General features: G+C 47.0%; 1 protein-coding gene and 1 pseudogene across 1 annotated transcript; both read right to left on the bottom strand.

The window, feature by feature from the left end:
- Positions 1-3746: 3746 nt before the first annotated feature.
- LOC123451036 (senescence-specific cysteine protease SAG39-like) lies at positions 3747-4857 on the bottom strand. The gene is made up of 2 exons (XM_045128052.1): positions 4425-4857; positions 3747-4339 (listed from the first exon to the last, which is right to left on the bottom strand). Exons 1-2 carry the CDS (start codon positions 4855-4857, stop codon positions 3747-3749), a joined length of 1026 nt encoding a protein of 341 aa, XP_044983987.1.
- Positions 4858-8442: 3585 nt separating this feature from the next.
- LOC123446293 lies at positions 8443-9613 on the bottom strand (annotated as a pseudogene).
- Positions 9614-21195: the final 11582 nt, after the last annotated feature.

Genomic DNA, 21195 nt, shown 5'->3' with positions numbered 1-21195 from the left:
TGGCGACTGGGGCGAAGGCATCGTCGAAGTCGATTCCTTGCTGCTGAACGAATCCCCTAGCCACCAGCCTCGCCTTGTGCTTGGTCACCACCCCACTCTGGTCGCGTTTTGCTTTGAACACCCACTTCAGGCCTATGAGGAGCTCACCAGGGGGAAGATCCACCAGCTCCCAGGTGTGGTTGTCTTCGATCGATGTGATTTCTTCGAGCATCGCCTTCCTCCAACAAGGTTCTTGTTCTGCTTCTCAGAAAGTGCACGGTTCCTCTGCACTTGCCATCAGCAACTTCTCCTCCTGCTCTCGTGATCCATCAGGACGTGATCCGAGGATGTCAGATACACGTCTGAAGCGGTGAGGTGCACGAGGATTGTCGCCATGGTCGTACATCTCCGACTTCGGTGTTGGTGGAGATACGAACTCGATCGACGAGCTGCTGGAGGAAGCTGTTGGTGCGGTGGGGGCAGCAGGAGTTGCAGGTTCTGGTCCTTCCGGCGTGAGATCCAGCTCGCTCCCTCCTGGAGTCGCTGCCGCCGGGGATCCGGGGTTAGTCCCAGCCGGAGATGATACACCACATGCTTCTCTTGGTGGTGCGTTGGGGACGATCTTGCCGGCCATTGCAGGAACTTGGTACACTTCGTAGTCGATGGTGAAGATGTTGTGATCGGCGGCATGATCCCCGGCCTCTGAGTTCCAGTGAGCTGCCTCGTCGAAGACGGCATCTCGGGTCACAGGAACCTTGCTGCCCACTGGATCGAACACGCGATATGCCTTGCCGCCATCCTCATACCCGATGAAAACCATCGGCGTTGATCTGTCGTCGAGCTTCTTCAGATGCGGGCGCACGTTCTTGACATGCGCCACGCACCCATATGTGCGAAGAAAATGTACCGCTGGCCGTGCACCATGCCAGGCCTCGTACGGGGTCATGCCACGCAAGCTCTTCGTTGGTGCTCGATTGAGTATGAAGATTGCCGTGGTGACCGCGTCGCCCCAGAACTTGCCCGACATCCCCGTCGCCTTCATCATGCTTCGCGCCATGGCGACCACCGTCTGGTTGCGTCACTCAACCACCCCGTTCTGCTGGGGTGAGTAGGGCGCCGTGAGCTATCGCTGCATGCCACGGTCGGTGCAGTACTCGCCGAACTCGACGGACGTGACCTCACCGCCGCGATCCGTGCGTAGAGCACGGAGCTTGCAGCCGGTCTCAACTTCAACACGCTCCTGGAAGCGGCGGATTGCATCTGGGGCGTCGTCCTTGCTGGTTAGCAGCGTGAGCCACATGTACCTGGAGAGATCATCTACCAGGAGCAGGAAGTACCGGCGCCCAGAGGGAGTCGCCGGAGTTATCGGCCCACAGAGATCGCCGTGCACCAGGTCCAGCGTGTGCTCCGCGCGAAAGTGTGCTTCATCAGGGAACAGTGCCCGACGTTGCTTCCCGACTAGGCAACTATCGCAGAGTTGGTCGACGTGCTCGATCATTGGCAGACCGCGCACCATGCCCTGCCGGCTCAGCAATTGCAGCGAGGTGAAGTTCATGTGTCCGTACCTTGCGTGCCAGCGCCACGCCTCGTCAGTGTTGCTACGTACTGCCAGGCACACCAGACTCGCTAGTTGCAGCTCGTATGGGTAAAGGCGGTTTCGCGCCCTGGCTGCGCGTGCAAACACCTGTCCGCGGCGATCGCTGACGGTGAAGACCCCGTTGACGATCACCGTCTTGCAACTGCTCTCGTCCAGCTGGCCGATGCTGACGATGCTGCTCCGGAGGCGAGGGATGAAGTAGACGCCGGTAAGCACACGGTGCCCCCCATTGCAGTCGGCGAAGAGGACGGAGCCGCGTCCGTGGATTGCGACCACAGATCCGTCTCCGAACTTGACGGTGCCGGAGATGTTGCGATCGAGCTCGTTGAAGCATGCCACGCTGCCCGACATGTGATTGGAGGCTCCTGTGTCCAGGTACCACTTGGAGTCGTACTCTTCTTCCGTGCGTCCGAGGTGGACTTCAGCGTGTTCTTCGACGAGTTCGATGTAGTCGTCGACGATGCCGGTGTTGTTGGTGACGGTGCACACCTCCGCCATGAGGAAGGTGGGATCTTCATCATCAGCGCCGTGTGCCTGGGTCAGGTTCGCCTCCTCCTTCCTCTTCTTCTTGCGGCCGTCCTTGATCCAGTGGCCTGCCTTGCCGCAGTAGTGACACTTGTCGTGGTCGTCGTCGTTGGCGGGCTGCTTCCCGTTCCGGTTGACGCGGCCTCCGCCACGGCCGCGCCCGCGGCCTCTCCGGCGACGCCCGCCGCGGGGTGCACCGCTCGACGAGCCGCCGCGGCCTTTAAACCGCGCGTTCCACTCCTCCTCTGTGAGAAGAAGACGTCCCACCCGAGACTCTGTCTGGTCGAGATCATATCTCTCCTCCGCTGCTTTCAGCCGGCCGGTGAGTTCTTCCACAGAGAGCGTATCCAGATCAACTAGGGTTTCGATTGACAGAGCGATCTGAGGGTATCTCTTTGGAACCACGGAGAGGAATTTGCGAACCACCCGCTTGTCTGGCACGGTCTCCCCGAGCTGCGCCATCTGTGCCACCATGTTGGTGAGACGCATGGCAAAGTCGTCGATGGTCTCGCCGTCGGCGAAGCGGATGTCGTTGTACTGTTTGGAGATCATTGCGAGCTTGGCTTCGCGGACACGCGCCACGCCGAGGCGCATGGTCTTGAGAGTGTCCCATGCGTCCTTGGCCGTAGCCTTGGACGCGAGGGTGGGTGCCATCTCCGGTGGCACGCCGCGCAGGATCGCCTCCAGCGCCAGGCGATCATCGCTCCGTTCGGCAGTTCCTGTCTGCACGGCGTCCCACAGATGACGACCCTCCATCATCACCTGCATCAGGACCGCCTAGTCGGTGTAGTTCGTCTTGGTCAGCAGCGGCCAGGCCGCTCCGCCCGTGTCGCGCACCACCCGCGCCATGGATCTCTCCGCCATGGCGACGTCTGTCCCGTCGGAGATCCTTGCTCGCGACGTCGATGGCGACTTGCTGCTGGAATCATCGGTTCCAGTCATGGTGGGGATCGGAACAGGGCTCTGATGCCAATTGTTGGAATCAAACGACGAACTAAGCGAGCTGTGGATGGATGAGCAGAGGTAGACGAAGAGAGGGGTTTTGCCTGCGCTGAACTGTCGCAGTTTTTCTAGTATCTTGATCCACCTTTTATGCCTGATTACATCAACTAAAACCGGGGACTAAGCCACCGAACTAGGCGCCACTCTTCCCACAACGCTCGTGCCATCCCACGAGCAGGTCAGAGCGCGGCACTCGGACTAGATCGACGCCCTGACGAGCTATTCTCGCGGCGTATCTAACAAACACTACTAACGAAGTAAACACTGCTAACTGAAACTCCTAACACCTGCATCAGCCTGAACCTGAACTGCAGGTCACACTAGTTCGAACTGCAAGGTTTATTCTAACAATATGGATGTGTGTATTGATTGATGCAAAGCTCAGGGGCATCCCCTCATCTTCGAAAAAACAATATTGTTCCAATCAGTAGATTTAAACAAGACGCATTTCAGTGTAAATATCGCCATAGAGCATTTAGCATTTAAGCTCGAAGTCATCTATCTTCTTTATTTATATTTACGGAACATTCATGACTGTTCAAACAAGAAACAATGTAGTGTAATGGAAAGTATATGCAGACAGATAATAATACATGTAATTATAAAAAGATTGTAGATATACATGACATGGCAATGCATTTCCCTACTCGGTGGGGTAGGAAGGTTGCATGGCCAAGCCACACATACCACTCTTGTCAGAAATATCCTTCTCCATTCTGAGGTACCCACTCTCTCCCCATGTTGTTCCCCATGAGTTTTTCAGCAGCCAATACTTAGTTCCATCACTCGCCATGCCATATCCAATAGCTGCTATCCCATGGTCCAAATCAGTTCCGCAAGAGCCGGTCAGTACCCCGCCAGAGTAGTGTTGAAATATGACATCACCTCCGTCCACAGCTACTGATACAGGCTGGTTAGCAACGGCTTTCATAAGAGAAGATTCATCGTTTGTGGGTACATCCTCGTAGCCCTTGATGGTTGCAACACTATTGCTTGCAACGCTGGTCTTGCACTGTCCGTCTTGTGCCGTGTATGGGTAGTTGGCCTCGGTGGTGAGACCACCGTTTTGTATGATGAACTTGAAGGCGTCGTCCATCTCGCCACCTTCACAACCTTGATCCACACCATGGACATCACAATCAACCAGCTCTTGCTCAGACAAGGAGATGAGCTTCCCCGTGCTCAACATCACAATGCCTTCGGTTGCGGCCACAGCTGAAAACGCCCAACAACAACCTGCAATAATAGGGTCGTCCTTAGTGTAATTTCAGTTATCATGGGAACATAACATAATACAGATATACTACCTCAATGTACTTACCACACTGGCCTTGGTCTTTGATAGGGGTGACGACGCCCTTGGTTCTCCAATCTACGGCCGCTGGAAGTGCATCAGTGCTGACATTGTTGTACTTGAACCCAGTTGGAGCCCTAGCACCATTCCTTTTGAGGCCCTTGTTGGTCTTGGTGGCTCTGAACTCGTCATTGGTGAGGTCGGTAAATTGGTTTACACCGAGCCAGAACTTGTGGTATCCGGCATTGAACGACTCGATGAAGGCAACGTTGGCCTTGAACACCTCGAACCGCTGCGCCTTCTCAGTCTCATCCTTGTAAACACGGTTGAACTTCGCCATCCACTGCTCATGCCTCTCCACCATGGCTGCGTCGCCAAGGTCACGAGCTGACAGAACAGTGCTACTGCATAGGCAGATGCAGCCTAGGATGGCAAGAAGCAAAGCCTTTGGGATAGCCATGATCTGCCCGATTACTGCTTACTAGTGCTATTGTATGTTCCTTGGTACTTTGGTGTGCAAACAATGGGTGGAACTGAATGTGTTTATATAGCTATATGGTCTTTCACAAGTACGTAGCATACACGGTGTGCTCTCAGAGATAATTACCAGATGGAATAAATAATCTTGTGATTGTAGATAGTACGTTAGCTTAATTAATTCAGCTATGGTCTCAGATGGTATGATCGCCTTGAGTATTATTGCCCATATTTCGTGCCAGTTGAATAGAAAACAATGGTCAAACAGAAACTGCCGGACGGACAGGGCGGACAACTATGGGAAAAACATTTTAAACAGTGCGGAGGTGTTTGGTTAATCTAAAAGTCCCTAAAAAATTATTGTCTACTTAGTTCAATGATGCACGGCGATGATAGTGTAATAAAGGAACAATAGAGAGACAAAACCATCCGGCCTTATGTGACAATGCTAGTCACCCGCCACACCGACGTTTGCAGTGCTCTAATTTCTCTATCAAGCAATCTAAGAAGGTGTTCGGTTCAGGGTGGTAATGTAAGCGTATAATCAGAGTAGGTGGGATAGGGTTAGCGAAATGAGTGAAGTAGAAACCTGTTTGACTCCACAAATGTACCGATAATCCATAAAAGGTTTCCGGTGTTTGTAATTGATGAATCTGTAAGGATGCATCATGCCATTTAGTGCAAATTATGAAGTTTGTACATGCACTTGGCATTTAGACTGTAGCTTCCTTTAACATTATCTGCAAAATATACTTTTGGAAGATGGAGGATGGCCGGTGCAAAATTATAGCATTGCCAGGAAAGCTTTGTTTCCGGCACCTAGGATCCTTTTCAGAAGCTAGAGACATGGAGCAATGGAGGATGGTTGATGCAAAGTGCATAGAACACCCCTTCGGGGAGATGGTGACGCGAGGAGTTAGCTTCTGAAAAGGATCTTAGGTGTCGGAAACAAAGCTTTACAAAGCTTTCCTCAAAATGCTGTAATCTTCTTTCAGCCACCGATCACTTGATCAACATTTTGTCATTCCTTCTACTAAATCAATTGAACGCCAGCGATGCTGGATCTTTCAAAGAAAAATACTTTTATGTTCCATCTTGTTATGTAATTATTTTTACTCCCTCTGTACCTAAATAATTATAGTTGAGGAGAACTTCTAGGTACAGAGGGAGTATTATATACTCTCTCTACAACCAATATGCTCACATGTTGGTTGTAATAATATCCTAGAGCATTTATAGTCGGGAGCCTGAAATGCCCCTCAAGCACCTCGGCGGACGGCCCGGTCAGTGACCAATGAAAAAAAGCAATTGAGGCGGGCGCTTCAAACCAGCCGCAAATGGCCGGACTAACCGTCACACCTTATATCCAGACCATACCTATCTAGCCCATATCTGGGGCGGATATGGCGAGACCAGGGCACGCCCACCACGCCGGATCCGGCCCACGCTGGTCCACCCCGACTCCACACACATATTCATCCCCATTCGGTTGCTGACCAAACCCTAGCCACTTCACTCCACGCCACTCCCCCCTTCGCCCCAACCTCACTTCCATAGGCGGCATGAAGGCGCCGGGCTCCGACGAGAAAGAGTAGTTCATGTGAGACGATGACGTCTCGAGTCACGTGAGCCGGTGCGTGTTTCATGTCCTACTCTACCTCGCTGGCGACCGGAGCAACACCTGAAGGGGCGTAGACGACCACCGGACATGGGTAGGGCGAAGCGGGACAAGCTCCGCTTAGATTAGATTTCACGTTGCATGTAATTGTATGAATTTGAGGTTTCGTAATTGAGGTATCCAGTTGTGGAAATGATTATTTGAGGTGTGACTGGTCACTGTCCGCGGACGGCCCGGACGCGTTTGCGGGCATTTGTGGGGTCAGATTTATCCGCTTGCTAGGGTATCTATGAAACAGATGGAGTATCCATGAAATACCAAGTTAAGGTAACTTGTGCACTACCTTCCAAAAATATTTCTATAAAATACTTTATTTTTTCTATTTCCTCTAATCTATATTACTTATTTTAGATTTGTATAGATACAAATGTATATAGAGTTACAACCATACCTAAACAAATCTAAGACATGTAATATGAATTGGAAAGAGTATATGAGTTTCTATTAAAAAGAATATTTTTTATGTTTTTTGGGCCACGTTTCATTCGATAGTAGTCTATGACGGTAATGTTCATTTCTTCATGAACAAGGTGACCATACTTTTGACAGATGATGAAAAAATTGGCGGTCATGGGTTTAGGCCAATGAACGATGATTTCAGAAAATGTCACCAGAAAAATCATTCACGGATCAAAAGATGTATCTCTACATTTCTTAAGTTTTTACGGCTCTGTAAATAGGTCATACCTATCTACTAAGATACTAAACTCCCTATGAATACTAGCTTCTAAGGCCTTGTAAAATGAAAGATGTTTACAAAGGTGTCTAGTAAAATGAACCGAGTTTTTATGTGTTGGTCCTTAATTATCCCCACGAAAGAGGTGCCTAATTAAGCGCCTACCATATATAAATAAGTACCTACGCTTTAAAAAAATTGATTTGTTTTTTTAATCACTTTGCATTGTACAAGGCCTAATGCATCAAGGCTTTGGGGCATGAGGTCGTTGGTGGGTCCTCCTATAAGGGAGTAAATTGTGATGTGCGTTGCATTTGGGTCTACCTTTAGGGACCTCCATACATTGATTTATGTATCAAATGTAAGAATAAGTTTTAGAAAAGTGTTACATATAAGAATTGCACGGCCACCCACTAAACAACTTAGTCCACCTCGCACAACAGATACTTCCCCTACTACTAGATAAAAGTGAAGACAAAAAAAAAACTACTAACATCAACGTAAATTATTGTCGGCCTAACTCAGATGAAACGCATTACAAAGCAACCGTTCGTAATAACCCGCGTAAAAAAAGCTTAACTCTTGACCAAAGAACATGACGACAAAGCACGTGTCACCCTCTAGTAACACATGTACAACCCAGGTTTGACCTACCCATGTGGCGTGTTGACTAATGCTACCTCGGCCATATTTTGCAAGAAATAGACACCCTCAAAAGTGAGATTTTCTATTTTTTTTGGTTATCTATGTGCTTTATTGCAGCGTGTGAAAAGTACATGGTCTTCTAGATTGCGGGTGGAACCGCTTGAAGATGATAGTTCGAGCTTTATTTGGCCGGTAGTAGTAGAATCATGAGTGGTACGAATTGTTGTCTACTGTTGTACCTTCTTAAGTGTAGTGGAATACTATGCAATAACTTCTTGTAATAAGATGGTTATGCGCATCGATCGATATAAAGATCAGGGACATTCTCTCGGTTTTGGAAATATTAATATTGTTCCAATCACTCATTGGATTCAAACAAGATGGGTTTGAGCGTATATCACCATAGAGCATTAAGCTTGAAGTCATATGCCTTCTTTATATATATTGATGGACCATTCACGACTTTACAAACAAAAGAAACAATGTGGTGTAATGGAAGGTGCATACATATAGATAAAAATATGTGTATTTCTGCAATATTTGTAGATATACGTGGCAATGCACTTCCTTTACTCGGTGGGGTAGGAAGGTTGCATGGCCAAGCCACACATACCACTCTCCTGAGAAATATCCTTCTCCATTCTGAGGTACCCGCTCTCGCCTCATTTCGTGCCCCATGAGTTTTTCACTAGCCAATACTTAGTTCCGTCACTCGTCATGCCATATCCAATCGCTGCTATTCCATGGTCCAAATTAGTGCCGCAGGAGCTGGTCATTACCCCTCCGGAGAAATGTTGAAATATGACATCCCCTCGGTCAACAACAACTGACACGGGCTGGTTAGCCACGGCTTTGATAAGAGAAGATTCATCATTGGTGGGCACATCCTGGTAGCCCTTATTGGTTGCAACACTGTTGCTTGCAATGCTGGTCTTGCATTGTCCGTCTTGTGCCGTGTAGGGGTAGTTGGCCTCGGTGGTGAAGTCGCCATTCTTGATGATGAACTTGAAGGCATTGTCTATCTCGCCACGTTCGCAACCCTGATCTACACCATGAATGTCACAATCAACTACCTCTTGTTCCGACAGAGAGACAAGGTTCCTTGTGCTCAACTTCACAATGCCTTTGGTCGCGGCCACAACTGAAAAGGCCCAACAACAGCGTGCGATATAGTGTGGTCTTTAGTGTGATTTCACTTATCATGGGAACATGGTATATAAACTTGATGAAAATTTGGAAAATTTAAGTTAATACAAACCTAATATGTGTATTAAAATAAACGAAGAGAATACCACCGAAATCTCTTACCACATTGGGCTTGGTCTTTGATAGGAGTAACGACACCCTTGGTTCTTCAATCAACGGTGGCTAGAAGTGCATCCGTGTTAACATTATAGTACTTGAACCCGGTCGGAGCACTGCTACCGCTCCTCTTGAGGTCCTTGTTGGTTTTAGTTGCCCTAAACTCATCATTGGTAAGGTCGGTAAATTGGACGATACCGAGCCAGAACTTGTGGTTTCCGGAGTTGAACGACTCGATAAAGGCAACATGGCCCTAAACACCTCGAACCGCCACACCTTCTGAGGGTCGTCCTTGTAAACACAGTTGTACTGCATCATCCACTGCTCATGCCTCTCCACCATGGCCACGTCGCCGAGCTCGCGAGTTGAATAAACAGTGTTACTGCATAAGCAGATGCAGCCTAGGATGGCAAGAAGCAAAGCCTTGGGGGTGGCCATGATCTGTTCGATTAGTGCTTAGTTGCTGGTGGTTTGGTCTGTTCACAATGTGTGGAACGGAATGTGTTTATATAGCTGTAGTCGTGCACATGTACGTAGAAGACACGGTGTGCTCTCGGATGGTAGTGTGAAGACCAATAGCAGCATAGCGGTGAAGATAATTAGCAGATGGAGTAAATAATCTTATGAAGAACAGCATAGTACGTTTAGCTTAATTCAGCTCTCGACCCTGGAGTCGATGCCTCAATGGTGGCGTCGAGTATTATACTAACCCCTAGTTCGTGCCTGGTGAATAAGAAAACAGACATGAATGGACCAAATCTGTGAGTTTTCACGAGCGAGTTTTTCGTAACCGGTCCCCGGGGTTCCAGAAACGTTTGAATCGTAGAGGGAACCAAAATCAGTGAGTAATAGTATAGAAAACTTGTCAGAATCAGCCAAAACTGCGAGTTTTGACGAGTTCCTGCAACCAGACACCGGGGTTCCCCGAACGTTCGGATCGTAGCCGGATCTAAAATCAGTGAATATAGAAAGCTGGCCAGAATAGGACAAAGGCGTGAGTTTTGACGAGTAACCCGTAACCGGACCCCGGTGTTTCCTGAATGTTTGGATCACAGCAGGACCCAAAATCAATGAGTAATAGCACATGAACTGGTCAGGATAGGCCAAATCTTTGAGTTTCGACGAGTTCCCCAAAACCGGACCGCAGGGTTCCCCGAACGTTCGGATTGCAGAGCGACCCACAATGATTGAGTAATAGCATAGAAAATTGGCCGGAATAGGCCAAAACTGCGAGTTTTGACGAGTACCCCGCGGTTGGACCCCGGGGATCCCCGAACGTTCCGATCACATTTGGACCCGAAATCGGTGAGCAGTAGTATAGAAAACTAACGAGAATATGCCAAATGTGCGAGTTTTGACGAGTTCCACGTAACTAGACCCTATGGTTCCCCAATTCGGATCGGACCCAGACTCAAAATCAGTGAGTAATAGCATAGAAAACTAGTGAGAATAGACCAAAACTGTAAGTTTTGACGAGTTCCCCTAACCGGACCTCGGGGTTCCTCGAAAGTCCGGGTCGCCCCGGGACCCAAAATGAGTGAGTAATAGTATAGAAAGCTGTCCAGAATAGGCCAAAGCTGTGAGTTTTGACGAGTACCCCATAACCGGACCCCGGGGTTCCCCAAACATTTGGATCGCAACGGGACCCAAAGTTAGTACGTAATAGCATAAAAAACTAGCAAAAATAGGCCAAATCTGTTAGTTCTGACGAGTTCTCCATAACCAGTCCGCGGGGTTTCCCGAACGTTCGGATTGTAGCGAGACCCAAAATGATTGAGTAATAACATAGAAAATTAGCTACAATAGGCCAAAACTGCAAGTTTTGACGAGTACCCCGTTGTCATACCTCGATGTTCCCCGAACGTTCGGATCGCAGCAGGACCCAAAATCAGTGAGTAATAGTATAGAAAACTAACTAGAATATGCCAAAACTATGAGTTTTGACGAGTTCCCCGTAACCGAACCCCGGGGTTCCCCGAACGTTTGGACCGCAATGGGACCCAAAATTAGTGAGTAATAGTATAGAAAACTGGCCAGAATAGGCCAAATCAGTGAATTTTGACGAGTTCTCCGAACGTTCGGATCGTAGCGAGATCTAAAATCCGCGAGTATAGAAAACTGGCCAGAATAGGCGAAATCTATGAGTTTTGACGAGTTCCCCGCAAACGGTTCCTGGAGTTCCCCGATGATTCGGATCATAGCGGGACCCAAAATCAGTGAGTAATAGCATAGAAAACTGACTAGAATAGGCCAAAACTACGAGTTTTGATGAGTTCTCCGTAGTCGGACCCCGGGGTTCCCCGAATCCCCACTCTCTCTTCTCCCACTCGTCATCGCCGGAGCCCATGCCCTCGTCCTCGACCTTGCCGCGCCCGTGCCTCAAGTGTCGGAGCCCTGCCCTCACCCTCGACCTTGCCGGAGTCCTGCCCTCGCCCCCGACCCCGGCGCTCGCCCCCGACCCCGGTACTCGCCCCCGACCCCGGCCCCGGCGTGCCACGCCTCCCTCCTCTGCTTCCTCCCCGCCCAACCTCGGCCGTCGTCGGGCCTGCCTCCTCGCCCTTACACCCTCTGTAAGCCCCCACCGCTCCTCCTCTCTCTTCTATCTAGGGTTCTTCTATTAATTTACTTAGGTTTTAGTTGGGGCACTAGGTTAATTAGGTTATCTATTTAGTTATGAACCCTAGTTATCAAACTAGTAGGTTAATTTGGCTATATTATGAGCCCTAGTTAGTATGAAACCAAGGACAGATTAGTTAAAGCAACTGTTGCTATTTAAAAAAACAGATTTTGAAGTGGACAGATTTGTTAAAGCAACTGTTGCTATTTTTAATTAGTTTCAAATTTAGGTAGGCTAAATTTAGTTTCAAATATTGTGAAGAAAAAATGACTTCTTGCATTTTTGTTCAAGTTCTATATTTTCTTCCTTTTATATGCAAATTTGAAGTGGACATGTGATATGTGGACATGTGATTTGGACATGTCATATTTGGACATGTGATGTTTTGGACATGTCATATTTGGAAAATGATGATTATGTGCAGGGTAAATGATCCGAGTGGCCTATGTTTCGCCGGAGTGTTGATTCGCTCCATATGTCCACTTTTTAGCAAAGGTCATGCCGAAATTTTCCGTGAATTTTGGCATGACTTGTGCTACAAAGTAGACATATCGAGTGTCGAGATTTTGCTGGGAAACCACATTCCGACAGGGGTTAAGGAAGGGTCTGGAAGGTCAGCCCAAGAAAAAGGAGAGGAAGAGATCGGGGAAGATAGGCTCAGCTGCCTACAAACAAGCCAGAGCACATAGCAGCCAGACGGTGGCCATGATCCATGTCACGGGCGAGCCGATGCTACCACCGAAACCCCTGGAGGCAATATACGGGGATCTTAGGGGACTGCACGACCATGTGTTGTCGACTGAAAAATCCTACTAGCCTCGAAGGATCCAGGATATCCGACATACGCGGCTCGTGTGCCTGAGGGGAAATGCTACGTTGACACACGACCCGCGGAGGTGGTCTTCCTCCGGTTTGATCACATCTTCGAGATGTTTCTGACAAGGTGGCTCGATTGTACAATCGTCCGTCTTTTTGCGCTACATATGAGCTCCGTCATGAAGAGAGAAGAAGTCTCGCAAATCTGTGTGACAGATCCAAACTACATGCACGAGTCCTTCTTGAGTCTCGGCGACTTTGAGCGTAATACTGCTAGGGAGTACCTCGAAAACTTCATGGTACCAAACGAGGACCAGGAAATTGTCCTCCTGCCTTATCATCCAAAGTAAGTCAGTGCGAGACAACCCTTTCGTACATTTCAATCATTCCTTCTCGCTCATATGAAGAATAATTTGAGGTGTCTTTTCCCCAGAGCAACGGTCGCGTCGTCCTTATCGTTCTTTACCCGCGAGTCTCCCACGCCGTGTATTTCGACCCTACTAGAAACAACGAGAAGAAGGACTACACCCACGTAATGAATATTCTAGATGATGCTCTCCAAGGCTTTAGCTTCAGGTGTGGCCATATACAGGTCAGGAAACAAAGGAACCGCAAGACGGGTTTCTCACATAAAACCAACTCCTGTTGCATCCATGTCCCGAAATCAAGTACGAACGATGGATTCTACCTCCTCCATCTCATGATGGAGTTCGGAAGGGATCACCAAAAGCTTCGCATGACAACCAGAAACGATGATTATATCCGCAGGTGGGTAGAATCTCAAGGAGTAGCGGATTATAAACTTAAAGATGACTTCTTTTGCATCTAGACGGACATTGCGACGATCATCATGAAAGAAGTCATCGAAGTGAAGGGGATGTTCCACCACGGACCTATATCGCGAGCTGACGTCTGAACGTACATAGGCATGCAACGTCATGACCTCACGCCATTCAAGATGCTAGGGTCCATCCTCGATGATTTGAAAGGATGGAAGTTCTAGTGATTTACGATGTCAATGATGATATACTTTCTGTAGCAATGAAACTTTGTGATGTCCACGGTCCCTACCAAACTTGTGTAACGCTACTTTGTTAGTCTGGGTAGGATGACCTGCGTACCCCTAGTTAATTAGTTTGCGTACGATGAAACGACGTTGATTATTTATGTTTACTATATGTTGCATCTAGTTGCTAACCCTTTCTTTTTTGTGTTCCTCAAGTATATTTCGTTGCATATGATTGTACATTCTCTTGATGAAGATGCATCTCTAACACGTACCTATATTCTTGATGGCGAAGTACCGGTGCTATGTCGTGTACAAAGGGAAGGTTCCGGGAGTATACGACGAGTGATCCAAGTGTCAGGCGCAAGTGGAGGGGGTCTCGGGCGCCAGCCATAAAGGCTTCAAAAGCATACAAGAAGCAAAAGCTAGTTACATGAGGAGGCTCACGGTAGCACGAGAGAGGGCTCATAACCGCCATCTCATGTACTACATAGTTTCGCTCTCACTCATAGTGATAGCTCTTCTCGCGTATATCATTGTTTAGATGGATGACGATGTAGTTGCAAGTATTCGAGACTTGTATCGCTATTTTCGAGATGATGACGAGAGACCACTTTGTCTTGGATGATGATTATGATGATGACATGATTTGATGAGACTATTTGTATGTTTATGCTATGATTACATTCTTGGTCCCGCAGCCATTTGTATGTGTATGATGATGACATTTGTATGTGCTAAAGATTCTTGTATAAAGCATGTTCATATACAAAACAAATATACACAAAAAAAATTAGAAATGAATAAAGTTAGCAGTAGCGCGTGGAGTATATTTAGCAGCAGCGTGCCATTCCCAGTAGCGCGGTCTACTACAAGGCGCTATAGATATTAGCAACAGCGCGTTGTTCTGGAGCTCGCTGCTGCTACACATGTATAGCAGTAGCGCAGGCCAACCCGCGCTACTGCTACTCGTTAGCTGTAGCGCCGTATCAGTAGCATGGGTTCCCGTGCTACTGATATACATAATACCTGCGCTACTGCTAGGCTTTTCCCTAGTAGTGAGACCTCGGGTTCCCCGAACGTTCGGGTAGCCCCGGGACCCAAAACGAGCGAGTAATGGTATAAAAACCTAGCCAGAATAGGCCAAAGCTGTGAGTTTTGACGAGTAACCCATAACCGGACCCCGGTGTTCCCCCAACATTTGGATCTCAGCGGGACCCAGAATGAGTGAGTAATAGGATACATGACTGTCTAGAATAGACCAAATCTTTGACGAGTTCCTCGTAACCGAACCCGGGGTTCCCTGAACGTTTGGATTTTAACGGGACCCAAAATTAGTGAGTAATAGTATAGAAAACTAGCCAGAATAGGGCAAATCTTTGAGTTTTGTCGACATCCCCGTAACCATACGTCGGGTTACCCAGAACGTTCGAATCACGACAGGACCCAAAATGAGTGAGCAATAGTATAGAAAACTAGCCAGAATAGGCAAAATCTGTGAGTTTTGACGAGTTCCCCATAACCTTACCCAGGGTTCCCTCAACGTTTGGATCGCAGCAGGACCTAAAATAAGTGAATACTAGTATAGGAAACTAACAAGAATAAGCAAAATCTATGGGTTTTAACGAATTCCCCGCAACCGGACCCCGGGGTTCCCCAAACGTTCGGATCACAGCGGAATCTAAAATCAGTGAGTATAGAAAACTGGCCAGAATAGGCCTAATCTACGAGTTTTGACGAGTTCCACGTAACCGTTACCGGGGTTCCCCGAACATTCAGATCACAACAGGAGCCAAAATCAGTAAGTAACAGTATAGAGAACTGGCTAGAATAGGCAAAAAGTGTGACTTTTGAAGAGTTCCTCGTAACCGGACCTCGGGGTTCCCCGAACATTCGGGTCGCCTCGGGACCCAAAATTAGTCACTAATAGTATAGAATGATGGCCAGAATAGGCCAAAACTGTGAGTTTTGATGAGTTCCCCATAACAAGACCTCGGGGTTCCCCGAACATTCGGGTCGCCCCGGGACCCAAAATTAGTGAGTAATAGTACAGAAAGCTGGCGAGAACAGAACATAGGTGTGAGGTTTGACGAGTTACCCATAACCGGACCGCGGGGTTCCCCGAACGTTCGGATTGTAGCGGGACCCAAAGTGATTGAGTAATAGCATAGAAAATTGGACAGAATAGGCCAAAACTGCAAGTTCTGACGAGTACCCTGTAGCCGGACCCCGAGGTTCCCCGAATGTTCGGATCACAACAAGACCCGAAATGAGTTTGTAATAGTATAGAAAGCTCTCCAGAATATTCCGAAACTGCAAGTTTTGATGAGTTCTGTGTGACCGGACCTGGGGGTTCACCGAACGTTACGGTCTCCCCGGGACCCAAAGTAAGTGCGTAATAGTGAGTAATATCATACAAACCTGGCCAGAAAAGGCCAAGCCTGTGAGTTTCTCGAGTTCCCCATAACCGGACCGCGGGGTTCCTCGAACGTTTGGATTACAGCGGTACGCAAAATGTTGGGGAACGTCGCATGGGAAACAAAAATTTTCCTACGCGCACGAAGACCTATCATGGTGATGTCCATCTACGAGAGGGGATGTGTGATCTACGTACCCTTGTAGACCATACAGCAGAAGCGTTAGTGAACGCAGTTGATGTAGTGGAACGTCCTCACGTCCCTCGATCCGCCCTGCGAACTATCCCGCGATCAGTCCCACATCTAGTGCCGAACGGACGGCACCTCCGCGTTCAGCACACGTACAGCTCGACGATGATCTCGGCCTTCTTGATCCAGCAAGAGAGACGGAGAGGTAGAAGAGTTCTCCGGCAGCGTGACGGCGCTCCGGAGGTTGGTGATGATCTTGTCTCAGCGGGGCTCCGCCCGAGCTCCGCAGAAACGCGATCTAGAGGTAAAACCGTGGAGATATGTGGTCGGGCTGCCGTGGCAAAGTTGTCTCAAATCAGCCCTAAAACCCCACTATATATAGGAGGGAGATGGGGGAGCCTTGACTTGGGGTCCAAGAACCCCCAAGGGGTCGGCCGAGCCAAGGGGGGAAGGATTCCCCATCCACACCGAGTCCTACTTGGTTTGGAAGGTGGAGTCCTTCTTCCCTTTCCCACCTCCTCCTTTTTTTCTTTTTCTCTTTGATTTTCTTCCCAATGCGCATAGGCCCCTTTTGGGCTGTCCCACCAGCCCACTAAGGGCTGGTGCGACACCCCCAATACCTATGGGCTTCCCCGGGGTGGGTGCCCCCCCCGGTGAACTCCCGGAACCCATTCGTCATTCCCGGTACATTCCCGGCAACTCCGAAAACCTTCCGGTAATCAAATGAGGTCATCCTATATATCAATCTTCGTTTCCGGACCATTCCGGAAACCCTCGTGACGTTCGTGATCTCATCCGGGACTCCGAACAACATTCGGTAACCAACCATATAACTCAAATACGCATAAAACAACGTCGAACCTTAAGTGTGCAGACCCTGCGGGTTCGAGAACTATGTAGACATGACCCGAGAGACTCCTCGGTCAATATCCAATAGCGGGACCTGGATGCCCATATTGGATCCTACATATTCTACGAAGATCTTATCATTTGAACCTCAGTGCCAAGGATTCATATAATCCTGTATGTCGTTCCCTTTGTCCTTCGGTATGTTACTTGCCCGAGATTCGATCGTCAGTATCCGTATACCTATTTCAATCTCGTTTATCGGCAAGTCTCTTTACTCGTTCCGTAATACAAGATCCCGCAACTTACACTAAGTCATATTGCTTGCAAGGCTTGTGTGTGATGTTGTATTACCGAGTGGGCCCCGAGATACCTCTCCGTCACACGGAGTGACAAATCCCAGTCTTGATCCATACTAACTCAACGAACACCTTCGGAGATACCTGTAGAGCATCTTTATAGTCACCCAGTTACGTTGCGACGTTTGATACACACAAAGCATTCCTCTGGTGTCCGTGAGTTATATGATCTCATGGTCATAGGAACAAATACTTGACACGCAGAAAACAGTAGCAACAAAATGACACGATCAACATGCTACGTCTATTAGTTTGGGTCTAGTCCAGCACATGATTCTCCTAATGATGTGATCCCGTTATCAAGTGACAACACTTGCCTATGGCCAGGAAATCTTGACCATCTTTGATCAACGAGCTAGTCAACTAGAGGCTTACTAGGGACTGTGTTTTGTCTATGTATCCACACAAGTATTGTGTTTCCAATCAATACAATTATAGCATGGATAATAAATGATTATCATGAACTAAGAAATATAATAATAACTAATTTATTATTGCCTCTAGGGCATATTTTCAATAGTCTCCCACTTGCACTAGAGTCAATAATCTAGTTCACATCACCATGTGATTCCAATGAATCCAACACCCATATAGTTATGGGGTCTGATCACGTCTTGCTCGTGAGAGAGGTTTTAGTCAACGGTTCTGAAACTTTCAGATCCGTGCGTTCTTTACAAATCTTTATGTCATCTTATAGATGCTGCTACTACGTGCTATTTGGAAATGCTCCAAATATCTACTCTACTATACGAATCCGTTTCACTACTCATAGTTATTCGGATTAGTGTCAAAGCTTGCATCGACGTAACCCTTTACGACGAACTCTTTAACCACCTCCATAATCGAGAAAAATTCCTTAGTCTATTTAGTTACTAAGGATAACTTTGACCGCTGATCAGTGATTCAATCCTGGATCACTCTGTGTACTTCTTAACAGACTTGCTGTAATGCACACATCACATGCGGTACTCAGCATGGCATACTTTAGAGTCTACGGCTAAGGCATAGAAGACGACCTTCGTCTATTCTCTTTATTCTGCCGTGGTCGGGTTTTGAGTCTTACTCAAATTCACACCTTACAACGCAACCAAGAACTCCTTCTTTGCTGATCTATTTTGAACTCCTTCAAAAACTTGTCAAGGCATGCATGTTGTTGAAACTTCCATTAAGCGCTTTCGATCTATCTCCATAGATCTTTGATGCTCAACATTCAAGTAGCTCAATCCAGGTATTCCTTTGAAAACTCCTTTCAAACAACCTTGTATGCTTTACAGAAATTCTACATTATTTCTGATCCACAATATGTCAACCACATATACTTATCAGAAATTCTGTAGTGCTCCCACTCACTTCTTTGGAAATACAAGTTTCTCATAAACCTTGTACAAACCCAAAATCTTTGATCATCTCATCGAAGTGTATATTCTAACTCCGAGATGCTTGCACCAGTCCATTGAAGGATTACTGGAGCTTGCATACTTGCTAGTATCTTTAGGATCGACAAAACCTCCTGGTTGTATCACATACAATGTTTGCTCAAGGAAACCGTCGAGGAAACAATGTTTTGACATCCTACGTGCAATATTTCAAAAATAATGTAGCAACTACTAACATAATTCTAACAGACTTTTAGCATCGCTACGAGTGAGAAAGTCTCATCATAGTCAACTGTTTGATCTTGTCGGAAACATCTTTGTGACAAGTCGAGCTTTTCTTAATAGTGACTTATCACCATCATCGTCTGTCTTCTTTTTAAAGATCCATCTTTACTCAATAGTCCTCTGACCATCAAGTAGTTCTTCCAAAGTCTACACTTTGTTTTCATACATGGATCCTCTCTCGGATTTCATGGCTTCCAGCCATTTGTCGGAATCCGGGCCCACCAATGCTTTCTTCATAACTCGTAAGTTCATTGTTGCTCAACAACATGACCTCCAAGACAGGGTTACCGTACCACTCTGCAGTAGTACGCGACCTTGTCAACCTACGAGGCTTGTAGTAACTTGATCTGATGCTCGATGATCACCATCATCAGCTTCCACTTCAATTGGTGTAGGCGCCACAGGAACAACTTCCTGCGCCCTGCTACACACTGGTTGAAGTGATGGTTCAATAACCTCATCAAGTTCTACTACCCTCCTACTCAATTCTTTCGAGAGAAACCTTTCCTCGAGAAAGGATCCGTTTCTAGAAACAAACACTTTGCTTTCGGATCTGAGATAGGAGATGTACCCAACTGTTTTGGATATCCTATGAAGATGCATTTATCCGCTTTGGGTTCGAGCTTATCAGACTGAAGCTTTTTCACATAAGTGTCGAAGCCCCAAACTTTCAAGAAACGACAGTTCAGATTTCTCTAAACCTGAGTCTATACTGTGTCATCTCAACGGAAATACGCGGTGCCCTATTTAAAGTGAATGCGGTTGTCTCTAATGCTTAACCCATAAACGATAGTGGTAATTCGATAAGAGACATCATAGCATGCACCATACCAAATAGTGTGTGGCTATGACGTTCAGACACATCATCACACTATGATGTTCTAGGTGGCATGAACTGCGAAACAATTTCCACATTGTCTTAACTGCTTACCAAAACTTGCAACTCAGATATTCATTTCTATGATCATATCGTAGACAGTTTATCCTCTTGTTACGACGAGCTTCACTCTGAAACAGAGTTGAACTTTTCAATATTTTAGACTTGTGATTCATTAAGTAAATACTCTAGTATCTACTCAAATCGTCATTGAAGTAAGAACATAATGATATCCACTGCGTGCCTCAACACCCATTGGACTGCATACATCAAAATGTATCACTTCCAACAAGTTACTATCTTGTTTCATCTTAACGAAAACAAGGCCTTGCTCACGTGGTATGATTTGCATGTCACTTGTGATTCAAAAACAAGTGAGTATAAAGATCCATCAGCATGGAGCCTCTTCATGCAATTTATACCAACATGACTCAAGCGGCAGTGCCACAAGTAAGTGGTACTATCATCATTACCTCGTGTATTTTGGCACCAATATCATGAACATGTGCAACACTACGATCGAGATTCAATAAACCATTGAAGGTGATTATTCAAAAAAAACAGAGTAAGCATTATTCTCTTTAAATGAATAATCGTATTGCAATAAACACGATCCAATCATGTTCATGCTTAACGCAAGCACCAAATAACAATTATTTAGGTTTAACACCAATCCCGATGGTAGAGGGAGCGTGCGACGTTTGATCATATCAACCTTGGAAACACTTCCAACACGTATCGTCACCTCGCCTTTAGCTAGTCTCCATTTATGCCGTAGCTTTCATTTCGTGTTACTAATCACTTAGCAACCGAACCGGCATCCAATACCCTCATGCTACTAGGAGTACCAGTAAAGTACACATCAACATCATGTATATCAAATATACTTCTTTCGACTTTTGCCAGCCTTCTTATCTACCAAGTATTTAGAGTTGCTCTTCCTCACTGACTATTCCCCTCATTAAAGAAGCACTTAGTCTCGGGTTTGGGTCTAATCTTGGGTCTCTTCATTAGTGCAGCAACGGTTTTGCTGTTTCACGAAGTATCCCTTCTAGCCCTTGCCTTTTCTTGAAACTTAGTGGTTTTACTAACCATCAACTATTGATGCTCCTTCTTGATTTCTACTTTCGCAGTGTCAAACATCGCGAATCACTCAAGGATCATTGTATCTATCCTTGATATGTTATAGTTCATCACGAAGCTCTCACAGCTTGGTTGCAGTGTGTGACAGC

This window comes from Hordeum vulgare, chromosome 4H (genome assembly GCF_904849725.1).
Source record: "Hordeum vulgare subsp. vulgare chromosome 4H, MorexV3_pseudomolecules_assembly, whole genome shotgun sequence".
In the NCBI taxonomy this organism is placed as follows: Eukaryota; Viridiplantae; Streptophyta; class Magnoliopsida; order Poales; family Poaceae; genus Hordeum; species Hordeum vulgare.
Note: the sequence above shows the minus strand (reverse complement) of the source record. Positions and strands in the feature narration are given on the sequence as shown.

Bases quoted from the DNA above. Each gene is read 5' to 3' on its own strand.
- LOC123451036 (XM_045128052.1), bottom strand. From the start codon at position 4,857: ATGGCTATCCCAAAGGCTTTGCTTCTTGCCATCCTAGGCTGCATCTGC. The intron at 4,340-4,424 runs GTAAGTACATTG...CTATTATTGCAG, and splicing joins CAAAGACCAAGGCCAGTGTG to GTTGTTGTTGGGCGTTTTCA.